General features: G+C 46.0%; 1 protein-coding gene across 2 annotated transcripts in view; it reads left to right on the forward strand.

Annotated features, from left to right (window-relative positions):
• Positions 1-12,723, forward strand: part of rcc2 (regulator of chromosome condensation 2) — a 42,106-nt gene extending 29,383 nt beyond the window's left edge. For both annotated transcript variants that reach the window (XM_062965552.1, XM_062965553.1), the window contains exons 8-13: positions 457-623; positions 4,267-4,447; positions 5,958-6,063; positions 7,277-7,349; positions 7,467-7,544; positions 9,264-12,723. In XM_062965552.1, coding sequence (XP_062821622.1) covers positions 457-623; positions 4,267-4,447; positions 5,958-6,063; positions 7,277-7,349; positions 7,467-7,544; positions 9,264-9,371 — 713 coding nt within the window. In that variant the 3' untranslated portion in view covers positions 9,372-12,723. The remainder of the gene's footprint in view (positions 1-456; positions 624-4,266; positions 4,448-5,957; positions 6,064-7,276; positions 7,350-7,466; positions 7,545-9,263) is intronic.
• The last annotated feature ends 207 nt before the right edge of the window (positions 12,724-12,930 follow it).

The raw sequence follows: 12,930 nt of genomic DNA on the forward strand, positions 1-12,930 counted from the left end.
TTAAATACACATGTCATCTATAAACAAAATATAATCATACACTTCTTCACACCGCCCTTCTTTCTCACCCCGAAGGGGACTCAGGGCGGATCATTCAATGCCTTTTTAACACAGGACAAAGACAAACAAACATAGCTCCGAGCGGGCCTCGAACTTATGACTCATTGCTCTCCCGTCTGCGCCACAGCATATTTCTCCCTGCCTGCACTTCTGACAAGTTCTCATGAGAGCTGCTCTTGCTTTGTCCATTCTCGTGGGACCTGCCAGGAGATTCCAAAACAACTCTCTCCCGGCCACTTCTATCCTCCTCTGGGCCCTCCGAATCTATCCCAGCATCCCCTTCCTCATATTCTGACCACTCAGTATCGGACCAGGCTACAACACATACCTACCTACGTCCTCAATTCACTTCTGGTTGGTTCTCTCTTCTCTGATGGCTTTCTGTTCCCTAAACAGGGCACAACTCTGACGGGAAGTTCATTGCCCGGGCGCAGAGGATCGAGTTCGACTGCGAGCTGGTCCCCCGCCGCGTCGCCATCTTCATCGAGAAGACGAAAGACGGACAGATCCTGCCGGTCCCCAACGTCGTGGTGAGAGCTGTGGCCTGCGGGGCCAACCACACGGTAAGGTTCTGAAGGCCTTTCACAGGCTGGGTTGTTGCTATTGTTAGTTTCAAACCTAGTTCAAACTCAATCAATCCTGAAAACATTTACAGGCAGTTCTCACATTACAAACACGAGACATTCTGTTCAGTGGGTTTGTTCTTAAGTCGAATTCCTATGTGAGTCAGTTTTTTGTTTTTATGGATTTTAACTTTAATTACTGAGAGAATTCTTTCTTGGGAGGTGTTAGCTGGCCCTGATTGTTTCCTGTCTGGAATTCCCAATTTCCCTGCATTCGGAGTGTTGCTCTTTATTTACTGTCCTGATTTTAGAGATTATATTGTTCTGTTTTATTATACCACAGTAATTTTATATACAGTAGAGTCTCACTTATCCAACATTCTGGATTATCCGACTCATTTTTGTAGTCAATGATTTCAAAATATCATGATACAGTAGAGTCTCATTTATCCAACACTCGCTTATCCAACGTTCTGGATTATCCAACGCATTTTTGGAGTCAATGTTTTCAATATATCATGATATTTTGGTGCTAAATTCGTAAATACAGTAATTACTACATAGCGTTACTGCATATTGAACTACTTTTTCTATCAAATATGTTGTATAACATGATGTTTTGGTGCTTAATTTGTAAAATCATAACCTAATTTGACGTTTAATAGGCTTTTCCTTAATCCCTCCTTATTATCCAACATATTCACTTATCCAACGTTCTGCCGGCCCGTTTATGTTGGATAAGTGAGACTCTACTGTATTCTATTTATAATCTTACATTATTTGCTTTGAACCGGATTATATGAGGCCCCTTCTACACAACTGTATAAAATCCACACTGAACTGGATTATATGTCTGTGTGGACTCAAGATAATCCAGTTCAAAGCAGATACTGTGGATTATCCTGCCTTGGTATTCTGGATTATATAGCTGTGTGGAAGGGACTTGAGTCTGCACTGCCATATAATCCAGTTCAAATCAGATAATCTGTATTTTATAGGCAGTGTGGAAGAGGCCTGAGTGAAGAGGCCCCGGGCACCATTAAGTTGCTGAGTGGGTTGCTAGGAGACAAACCGGGGCCTACCCTTCTAACTGGCAGCAAGGGGGAAAACAGTTATTCCTCTTCCTCTAATTTGGACTTTATTTTTATAGGTTTACAGTAGAGTCTCACTAATCCAAGCCTCGCTTATCCAAGCCTCTGGATAATCCATGCCATTTTTGTAGTCAATGTTTTCAATACATCGTGATATTTCGGTGCTAAATTTGTAAATACAGTAATTACAACATAACATTACTGCGTATTGAACTACTTTTTCTGTCAAATTTGTTGTATAACATGATGTTTTGGTGCTTAATTTGTAAAATCATAACCTAATTTGATGTTTAATAGGCTTTTCCTTAATCCCTCCTTATTATCCAGGTTATTCGCTTATCCAAGCTTCTGCCGGCCCGTTTAGCTTGGATGAGTGAGACTCTACTGTATTTGATTGAAAGGCATAGATTGGATGACTATGTCTTTTGTGGCCAAATTTGGTGTGATTTGGTTCAGTGGTTTTGTTGTTTACTCCATAATAAAACGCACATTACATTTTATATATATAGACTAGCTGTGCCCGGCCACGCGTTGCTGTGGCGAAGTCTGTGGTCTGGGAAATAAAGTATTGAGGAATTGGTGGTAGTTAGGGTAAAGGGTAATGGTCTTCCCCTGACATTAAGCCCAGTCATGTCTGACTCTGGGGGTTGGTGCTCATCTCCATTTCTAAGCCAAAGAGCCAGCGTTGTCCATAGACTCCTCCAAGGTCATGTGGGATGACTGCATGGAGCGGCGTTACTTTCCCGCCGGAGCAGTACCTATTGATGCACTCACATTTGCATGTTTTTGAACTTCTGGGTTGGCAGAAGCTGGGGCTAACAGTGGGGGCTCTCTCCGCTCCCCCAATTCAAACCTTTCGGTCCAGAAGTTCAGCAGCTCAGCACTTTAACACGCTGCGCCATCAGGGGATATCGTTTCCTAAAGGTTGTGAATATACAATATTTCTGATTTTTTTTTTGTCTGTTGGAGGCAAGTATGAATGCTGCAATTAGGCAAAATGATTAGGATGTAATGGCCTTGCAGCTTTAAAGCCTGGCTGTTTCCTCCCTGAGTGAATTTTTTGTTGGGAGGTGTTAGCTGGCCCTGATTGTTTCCTGTCTGGAATTCCCTTGTTTTCAGAGTGGCGTTGTTTGCGATATTTTATGTGCTTCTACTGTCTGTGGCCCTGAGAAAACAGAGGATTTGCCAGACTTTGATGATGGGAATACTTTGTTGGAAGGTGTTAGCTGGCCCTGATTGTTTCTTGTGTGGAATTCCCCTGTTTATTTACTGTCCTGGTTTTAGAGATTATATTGTTCTGCATTATTCTATCCAAGTAATTATTTCATATTAAAGTAGAATCTCACTTATCCAAGATTCGCTTATACAATGTTCTGGATTATCCCACGCAGTCTGCCTTTTCATAATCAATGTTTTTGTAGTCAGTGTTTTAAATTCATTGTGATATTTTAGTGGTAAATTTGTAAATACAGTACAGTAGAGTCTCACTTATCCAACATAAACGGGCCGGCAGAACGTTGGATAAGCGAATATGTTGGATAATAAGGAGGGATTAAGGATAACCCTATTAAACATCAAATTAAGTTATGATTTTACAAATTAAGCACAAAACATCATGTTAGACAACAAATTTGGCAGAAAAAGTAGTTCAATACACAGTAATGCTATGTAGTAATTACTGTATTTATGAATTTAGCACCAAAATATCAATGAAAGCATTGACTACAAAAATGCGTTGGATAATCCAGATCGTTGGATAAGCAAGTGTTGGATAAGTGAGACTCTACTGTAATTACTACTGTAATTAATCGGCTTTTCCTGAATCCCTTCTTTTTATCCAACATATTCACTTATCCTGCCGGCCTGTTTATGTTGGATAAGTGAGACTCTACTGTATATTGATAATCTTATATTATCTGCTTAGAACTGGATTATCTGAGGCCCCTTCTTCACAGCTGTATAAAATGCACACTGAAGTGGATTATATGGTAGTGCGGAGTCAAGATAATCCAGTGCAAAGCAGATAATATAAGATTATAAATGGGTTATATAGCTGTGTGGAAGGGCCTTGAGTCTACACTGCCATATAATCCAGTGCAAATTAGATAATCTGTGGAAAAAGCCTAAATTAGGCCTAAATCTGCCTGTCCCCTAACTGAACCCTGGCTGTCCCTTTGCTGACAAGCTGGTTGCTAGGCGACCAAGTGGGCAGAGATTAGCCCTCTAAACTGGCAGCAATTGGATAAAAACAATTATTGCTCTCCCTCTAATTAGGACTTTATTTTTCTTTTCTTTTTGTTGTATCAACCTTGAGGCATGGATGATGGGTTGTGTTGTCAAATTTTGAGGTTGGGGGGCCTGTACTTTTGTTGTTTTGTGAATTGCCGTGATGCCATCACTCTTTTATATATATAGATATATTCCTCTCACTTCTTGTTGTCTCACCCTTGTTCTTAACTATGAGTCGGATGTCTGGACGTTGGGGACTGCCTATATGTGGAAAGCTGCCATTCCCATCTCCTTCGCTCACCCTCCTCTTCTTCTCTGTTCAGCTCGTCTTGGACTCTCAGAAGCGCGTCTTCTCCTGGGGGTTCGGGGGATACGGGCGGCTGGGACACGCCGAGCAAAGGGACGAGATGGTGCCGCGACTCGTGAAGCTGTTCGACTTCCCCGGACGCGGAGCCGCACAGATCTACGCCGGTTACACCTGCTCCTTTGCCATCAGCGAGACCGGTATTTCTATACAGTTTCCTCTCTGGGGGAATCCTTTGTTGAGAGGTGTTAGCTGGTTCTGGTTGTTGTTTTTTTTTCCATTGTGACTGTAAAGAAGTATGAATTTTAAAATTTGTGGAGAAGGGAATCTTTGGAAATCCCACCGCTGCCACCAATTTGTGGTGACGTCAGAAAGGGGGAGAAATCCTTTGAAAAATCCCACCGCTGCCACCAATTTGTGGAGAGGGTAATCTTTTGAAATCCCACTGCTGCCACCAAATGTAAAGTATTCAGGCAGGGGGGAATCCTTTTAAATCCCACCCCTGACACCAATTGTGGAGAAAGATGATGTTTCTATTAGTTAATTATTATATATTTTATATCCGTTGCCACCAGTTATTAAACATGTTTTTCTTTAAAAGCTGCCACCAAATTATAGATGTTTTATAATGCTGCCACCAAATTACAAAGGGGATTATCAACTCTTGCCACCACTTTTGGAAGATTTAGCCACTGGCTATTTAGAGAGGAGACTTTTATTTTTCTTCCTCCTTCTTGTTTATTCTTAATGTGTGTATATATGACAGACTGAGATGTTGAGAGAACAATAACAAGTTTATTCAGGCACAAGCTTAATGGTTACCATAACTTTTCTTCTTGTTTGAGGCACGTTACTGAACAGTTGCAAAACTATATTGAGGTGTTCCAAACTTCTTAAAACGTCAGTTCTTTCTCCACTAACAGACAACCTTAAAATAAGTCACCAAACTTATTTTAGACTGACTCAAAATCCCACATTTGAGCCACCCTGATCCCCTCAACTGAGAATCAGACTTCCCTGTACCTTATCAGGGCACAGACTACCTAAAATAAGTCACCAAACTTATTTTAGAATTGACTCAAATCCCACATTTGAGCCACCCTGATCCTCCAACTGAGAATCAGACTTCCCTGTACCTTATCAGGGCACAGACTACCTAAAATAAGTCACCAAACTTATTTTAGACTGACTCAAAATCCCACATTTGAGCCACCCTGATCCCCTTAACTGAGAATCAGACTTCCCTATACCTTATCAGGGCACAGACTACCTAAAACAAGTCACCAAACTTATTTTAGAATTGACTCAAAACCCACATTTGAGCCACCCTGATCCTCCAACTGAGAATCAGACTTCCCTGTGGTTCGCTGACCACAGACACTGACTGACTGACTGACTTTCCCTCCAAATTCTGCTCTCTCTCTTCAGCTAACCCAGTTGGCTCCGCCCCCTTCTCCATGGCCACCAACTCTGAGTGCTGAGTAACTGAAATATTAACCCTTTTTGAAACACATTTAAACATGACTTTTAAAATGCAGTTAAACATGACATCTGTAAAATTAAAATTCATACTTCTTTACAGTGACTAACGCCTAATATTTCAGAAACCAGTGCTTTGGGATGTGTTTATATATTTTCCAGGAAGTTTTACATAAGTTTTTTTTTATTTCAGGAATCCTAACATGTCTCCCTCTTGTTGCCCCTTTGCAGGTGGGTTGTTCTTCTGGGGGGCGACAAACACTTCCCGGGATTCGACGATGTACCCCAAAACTGTTCAGGACCTCTGTGGGTGGAAGATTCGCAGCCTGGCTTGCGGGTAAGAAATTGGTAATTTTGGGGTGTCTTTCACCTCCACTGAGGTCTGATGCAAACATGTGTCTACTTCCACTGAGTTCTGATACAAACATGTGTCCATCGCCACCGAGTTCTGATACAAACATGCATCCACCTCCACTGAGGTCTGATGCAAACACGCATCCACCTCCACTGAGTTCTGATGCAAACACGCATCCACTTCCACTGAGGTCTGATGCAAACACGCATCCACCCCCACTGAGTTCTGATACAAACATGCATCCACCTCCACTGAGGTCTGATGCAAACATAGCAGCATCAATTATGATTATAATGATTAAGATATTGTGACAGATTCGGATCGGACTCAGGATGCACCTGAATGTATATTTATATTTTTGTTTTTAACGTAATGTAATTTAATGTAAATTTAATTTAAATTGTAATGAATTGTAAATGGAATCTATATATATAAATGAGTGATGGCATCACGGCAACCCACAAAACAACAAAACTACAGGCCCCCCAACCTCGAAATTTGACAACACAACCCATCATCCACGCCTCAAGGTTGATACAACAAAAAGAAAAGAAAAATAAAGTCCTAATTAGAGGGAGAGCAATAATTGTTTTCATCCAATTGCTGCCAGTTTAGAGGGCTAATCTCTGCCTACTTGGTCTCCTAGCAACCAACTCAGCGAAGGGACAACCAGGGTTCAGTTATGGGACCGGCAGATTTAGGCCTCACTTAGGCTTCTTCCACAGATTATCTAATTTGCACTGGATTATATGGCAGTGTAGACTCAAGGCCCTTCCACCATACTTCGCCACAGCAACGCGTGGCCGGGCACAGCTAGTTGTTTTATATATGTGTTTATATTGTAAGCCGTCCTGAGTCCCCCTTTTGGGGTGAGAAGGGCGGGGTAGAAATGTTGTAATAAATAAATAAACAAACAAACATGCATCCACCTCACTGAGGTCTGATGCAAACATGCCTCCACCTCCACTGAGGTGTAAAGCAGACATGAATACCAAATGGAGTCCTGAGTCTGAACATGCTCAGTACAATAACATGTCTATAATCCCTCCCGCAACAAAGAGGTCAGTAAAACTGACAAATCAACAGGTCAGCAGATATATACATTAACAAATAAATAGTGAAAGGCTTGAGAGGTTGCTGTTCCCAACATCATGTCCGTGTCATCATTGTATACATTTATTTTTATTTTTTCCAGGAAGAGCAGCATTATTGTGGCCGCGGATGAGAGCACCATCAGCTGGGGTCCGTCGCCGACTTTCGGGGAGCTGGTAAGGAAGAAAGTGGCCAGCACAGACTTAATTAGGAATCGTAGAATCCCAAGGTGGGAGGGGAACCCCAAGGGCCATCTAGTCCAACCCTATTTTGCCGTGTTTTTCTTTCCCCAGGGTTACGGGGATCACAAGCCCAAGTCCTCCACATCGGCGCAAGAGGTGAAGACCTTGGATGGGATCTACGTAGAGCAGGTGAGAGCAGATGGTGGCTCTTTTGTATCCAAAGTTGTTGTTGTTATTATATTTTATAATGACACAGCAAACAAGATAGACATGCTGGATTTCGTATCACAAAATCACAAGTCTAACACTTCTCAAGTATCTAGGACTGTGTGATGTATTTTCGGATATTATTATTATTATTATTATTATTATTATTATTATTATTATTATTATTATTATTATGACACAGCAAATAAGATAGATATGCTGGATTTCATATCACAAAATCACAAGTCAAACTCTTCCCAAGTGTCTAGGACTATGTGATGTATTTTCGGATGATGCGCGCAGATCCCAGTCGGGTGGCCTTTTGCAGTTGTCAGATCGTGATTTTGTCAATGTCTATTGTTTCCAAATGCCGGCTGAGATCTTTTGGCACGGCACCCACTGTGCCCATCACCACCGGGACCACCTGCACTGGTTTCTGCCAGAGTCTTTGCAGTTCAGTCTTGAGGTCCTGAGAGCGGCTGAGTTTTTCCTGTTGTTTTTCGTGAATGCGACTGTCACCTGGGATGGCGACATCAACGATCCAAACCTTTTTCTTTTCCACAACTGTGATGTCTGGTGTGTTGTGTTCCAGAACTTTGTCAGTCTGGATTCGGAAGTCCCACAGTATCTTTGCGTGCTCATTTTCCAATACTTTTGCAGGTTTGTGATCCCACCAGTTCTTTGCTGCTGGGAGGTGGTACTTGAGGCATAAGTTCCAATGGATCATTTGGGCCACAGAGTTGTGCCTCTGTTTGTAGTCTGTCTGTGCGATTTTCTTACAGCAGCTGAGGATATGATCCATGGTTTTGTCGGTTTCCTTGCACAGTCTGCATTTTGGGTCATTAGCTGATTTTTCGATCTTGGCCTGAATTGCCTTTGTCCTGATGTCTTGCTCCTGGGCTGCAAGGATCAGGCCTTCTGTCTCCTTCTTCAGGGTCCCATTCGTGAGCCAGAGCCAGGTCTTCTCCTTATTATTATTATTATTATTATTATTATTATTATTATTAATTGCCTTTGTCCTGATGGCTTGCTCCTGGGCTGCAAGGATCAGGCCTTCTGTCTCCTTCTTCAGGGTCCCATTCGTGAGCCAGAGCCAGGTCTTCTCCTTATCAGCTTTTCCGTCAATTTTGTCAAGGAACTTTCCATGCAATGTTTTGTTGTGCCAGCTGTCAGCTCTAGTTTGTAGTGCAGTTTTCTTGTACTGATTCTTTGTCTGCTGTGCTTTGAGGAGTTTCTGATTTTTGACTTCAATCAAAGCAGGTTCTTCACTTTGCTTGACATATTCTGCCAGGGCATGTTCTTCTTCTTTGACTGCTTGTTTTACTTGTAAGAGTCCTCTGCCCCCTGATCTTCTAGGCAGATATAGCCGGTCAACATCACTGCGAGGGTGCAGTGAATGATGAATGGTCATGAGTTTTCTTGTTTTTCTGTCCAAATTGTCCAGTTCCACGTGTGTCCAGTTTATGATGCCAGCAGTATATCTTATGACAGGTATGGCCCAGGTGTTTATGGCCTTGATGGTGTTGCCTCCATTGAGCTTGCTTTTGAGAATTTTTCTGACCCTTTGTGTGTATTCTTTGCTGACCACAGTTTTCACATGTTCATGCTTGATGTTGTCCAGCTGTAATATGCCCAGATATTTATAGGCCTATTATTATTATTATTATTATTATTATTATTATTATCCTTTTCTCCGCCCAGGTGGCCATGGGCTACTCGCACTCCTTGGCCATTGCCCGCGTCGAGAGCGAAGCCGAGAGCGAAAAGGCCAAGAAGCTGCCCGAGTACAACCCGCGCACGCTGCTCTGACCCGGACCCGCACACCCCGGCGAGGCGGCCGCCTCTTCCACCCGTTCGCCGGGACGCAGACAGAGATTACGCCCGCCCGCGTTGCGCTAGATGGCCCCAGGTTTCGGTTTCTTTCTTAGACGCGGCTCCCGAGTTTCCGCTCCTCTTCCTCCTTGTTTCCTTCGCGCACACTTTTTGTGCCTGTCTTCTGTATTCCGCGCTTTGTTTCGCGGGGATCGATTCCTTCTTTCGGAAAGGACCTTTTCGCTCCGGAGCCGACACACCTTTTGTTTGTTTTCTGACAATGTGTCCCATAACCCTTGTTGATTCACGTCGACATTTTCCCCTTCCTTCCTTCCTGGAGCCCAGGTGCATATTCCGCCTTGTTAGAAAAGGATGCTGTTCTTCACCCCAAAGCTTTGGGTATGGGTATCTCCTCCCTTCATCCATATCTACCATATTTTCCAGCATATAAGACAACCCCCAACTTTCCAAGTCAAGATATAAAGTTTTAGTATATACTCGCCGTATAAGACTACCCCTTAATTAGGGGAGACACCCACACAGTCTGTTCCTCGCTGGTTCTTCCAGCGCGATCCCCACCATGGCCAGGCTGAAGTGGTGAAAGCCGGGCGAGAGAGGTAGCACCGTGTGGCCTGGCCTCACGGCAAACCTCTGACCCGGTTCCCACTGCACTCCAAGCCCAGCAAGCGAAGACAGCCGAGAGAGGGAGGCAGCACCACGTCGCCTGACCTCATGGCAAACTTCTCACCCGGTTCCCTCCGAGCCCGGCAAATGGTAAAGCCAGGCAAGGGAGGCAGCACCATGTGGTCCGGCCTCTCGCCCAGCTCCCACCGCCCTCCGAGCCCAGCAAGTGTCAAAAGCCAGGCGAGGGAGGCAGCACAACATGGCCCGGCCTCTTCCCCAGCTCCCACCACCCTCCGAGCCCAGCAAGTGGAGACAGCCGGGAGAGGGAGGCAGCACCACGTGGCCTGACCTCACAGCAAACTTCTCACCCGGTTCCCGCAGCCCACCGAGCCCAGCAAGCAGCGAAAGCTGGTTGAGGGAGGCAGCACCACGTGGTCCGCCTTATGGCAAACCTCTCGCCCAGCTCCCACCACTCTCTGAGCCCGGTAAGAAACAAAGGCCGGGTGAGGAAGGCAGTACCGCGTGGCCCGGTCTCTCGCGCAGCTCCCACCGCCCTCCAAGCCCAGCAAGTGGCGAAAACCGGGCGAGGGAGGCAGTACCGCGTGGCCTGGCCTCTCGCCGAGCTCCCACCACTCTCTGAGCCCAGTAAGAAACAAAGGCCGGGTGAGGAAGGCAGTACCGCGTGGCCCGGTCTCTCGCCCAGCTCCCACCACTCTCTGAGCCCGGTAAGAAACAAAGGCCGGGTGAGGAAGGCAGTACCGCGTGGCCCGGTCTCTCGCCCAGCTCCCACCGCCCTCCAAGCCCAGCAAGTGGCGAAAACCGGGCGAGGGAGGCAGTACCGCGTGGCCTGGCCTCTCGCCCAGCTCCCACCACTCTCTGAGCCCAGTAAGAAACAAAGGCCGGGTGAGGAAGGCAGTACCGCGTGGCCCGGTCTCTCGCCCAGCTCCCACCACTCTCTGAGCCCGGTAAGAAACAAAGGCCGGGTGAGGAAGGCAGTACCGCGTGGCCCGGTCTCTCGCCCAGCTCCCACCGCCCTCCAAGCCCAGCAAGTGGCGAAAACCAGGCGAGGGAGGCAATACCACGTGGTCCGTCTCATGGCAAGCCTCTCGCCCAGCTCCCACTGCCCTCCGAGCCCGGTAAGCGGCAAAAGCCAAGCAAGGGAGGCAGTACCACGTGGCCCGGACTCTCACCCGGCTCCCACTGCCCTCCGAGCATGGCGAGCAGCGAAAGCCAGGCGAGAGAGGCAGCACCACGTGGCCCGGACTCTCACCCGGCTCCCACCACCCTCCGAGCCCACCAAGCAGAGACAGCCGGGCGAGGGAGGCAGCACCACATGGCCTGACCTCACGGCAAACCTCTCACCCAGTTCCCGTTGCCCCCCGAGCCTGGCAAGTGGCGAAAACCGGGCGAGGGAGGCAGCACCGTGTGGCCCAGCCTCTCGCCCAGCTCCCGCCACTCTCCAAGCACGACAAGTGGCGAAACCCGGGCGAGGGAAGCAGCACTGCTCATCCTGGCTTTGTGGCAAGCCTCTCTTTTGGCTCCTGCTGCCTGACAAGCCTGATAAGCCTGAGGACCAGGCCGCCGGCAAGGAAAGGCTGGTGAGCGCCTGCTGCTCTCCTTGTCTACCTGGTGTATAAGACGGGTTCAGATGGGTTTAAAACTAGTCTTATACGCCAGTATATACAGAATAGCCCAAATCCATCAGGAACGTGGTCTATTGGGAATTGCGGTTTATAATTTGGTTTGCTTTCCTGCCGGAAATGTCCTCCCGGAGTGTATAATTCGATAAGGAAGCTGTTGCTCGTTCCAGAGCCGAGTCTTACATTACATCCCAGGATTACCGTCTGCTGGGAATAACGGCCGATAATAACGCCGTGTTTTTAGCATTCGGTTTTGCTCCCCAAACAGTTTTCTCGCTGCTTCGTTTCCTTCCTCCTCGCCATTTCCCGAATCGGACCTTCGGGCTGTACCATTTCCACGACTCCCGGTAATCGGTGAGCACTCCGACGGCCTTCTGCCAAATTATCCCTGTGTTTTTAATTCCGCATCCTGGGAACGGTGGGCCTCGGCTTCCTTTTTTTTGGTACTTTCCCCGACGGTATCTCTTGCCTCCTTGCTGCTTCGTTCTCCCCTTGTTCCGTCTCGCGTCGGAGAAATTTGGTGCCTTGTGAACATAAACAAACCCCGTTTTTTGCAAAAGAACGAAGCATAATCTTTCCCCTTTTGTCTTGTTTTTCCCCCTTAGGGTTGCATTTAGTTTTGTTGCGTTTTACTCTCTTTTATACGGGGATAGAAAAGGGCCTGAAAGGCTGTGTATGTATATTGCTTTATCGTTTGCTCTCCTGGGTTTTTGTTTTCGTCTTTATATCCCGCCGTTTTCGCCCCACTTCCCAACAAACTTTTTTTTTTTTTGCCAATTCCTTAACGAAGGGAGGAAACAAAAAATAATTTATTTTGCCGGGAAGGTTCATAGTTTCACCAAAGAAAGTGTCTGCTTTTTTTTTCCGGAGCCGAGAAACTTCCTTTGGACACATTTTTTATTTTTGGGCCGACGTTCCAGATCTCCGTCTGTGAAAGACGGGGGAAAATGAATAATTTTGGATTTCAGCCGGATCGGGGGCGAATTCCTCCTAGCCTAGTCCTAGCACTCCTCCTCCTCCTCCTGTCTCCCCTCCTGTTTCCTTTTTTTATATTTCTCTAAATAAATAAAAAGGTTTGGAACAAATCAATGGACTTCGGAGCTTTATTCTACAGATCCAGTAGCACAAAACAATCTGGCTTGCTGTGAGTTTTCCGGGCTGCATGGCCATGTTCCAGGAGCATTCTCTCCTGACGTTTCGCCCACATCTAGGGCAGGCATCCTCAGAAGTTGTGAGATGTTGGAAACTAGGCAAGTGGGGTTTATATATCAGTGGAATAATAAACTCTCGTC

The sequence above is a fragment of the Anolis carolinensis genome, unplaced genomic scaffold (assembly GCF_035594765.1).
Source record: "Anolis carolinensis isolate JA03-04 unplaced genomic scaffold, rAnoCar3.1.pri scaffold_15, whole genome shotgun sequence".
Taxonomy (NCBI): Eukaryota; Metazoa; Chordata; class Lepidosauria; order Squamata; family Dactyloidae; genus Anolis; species Anolis carolinensis.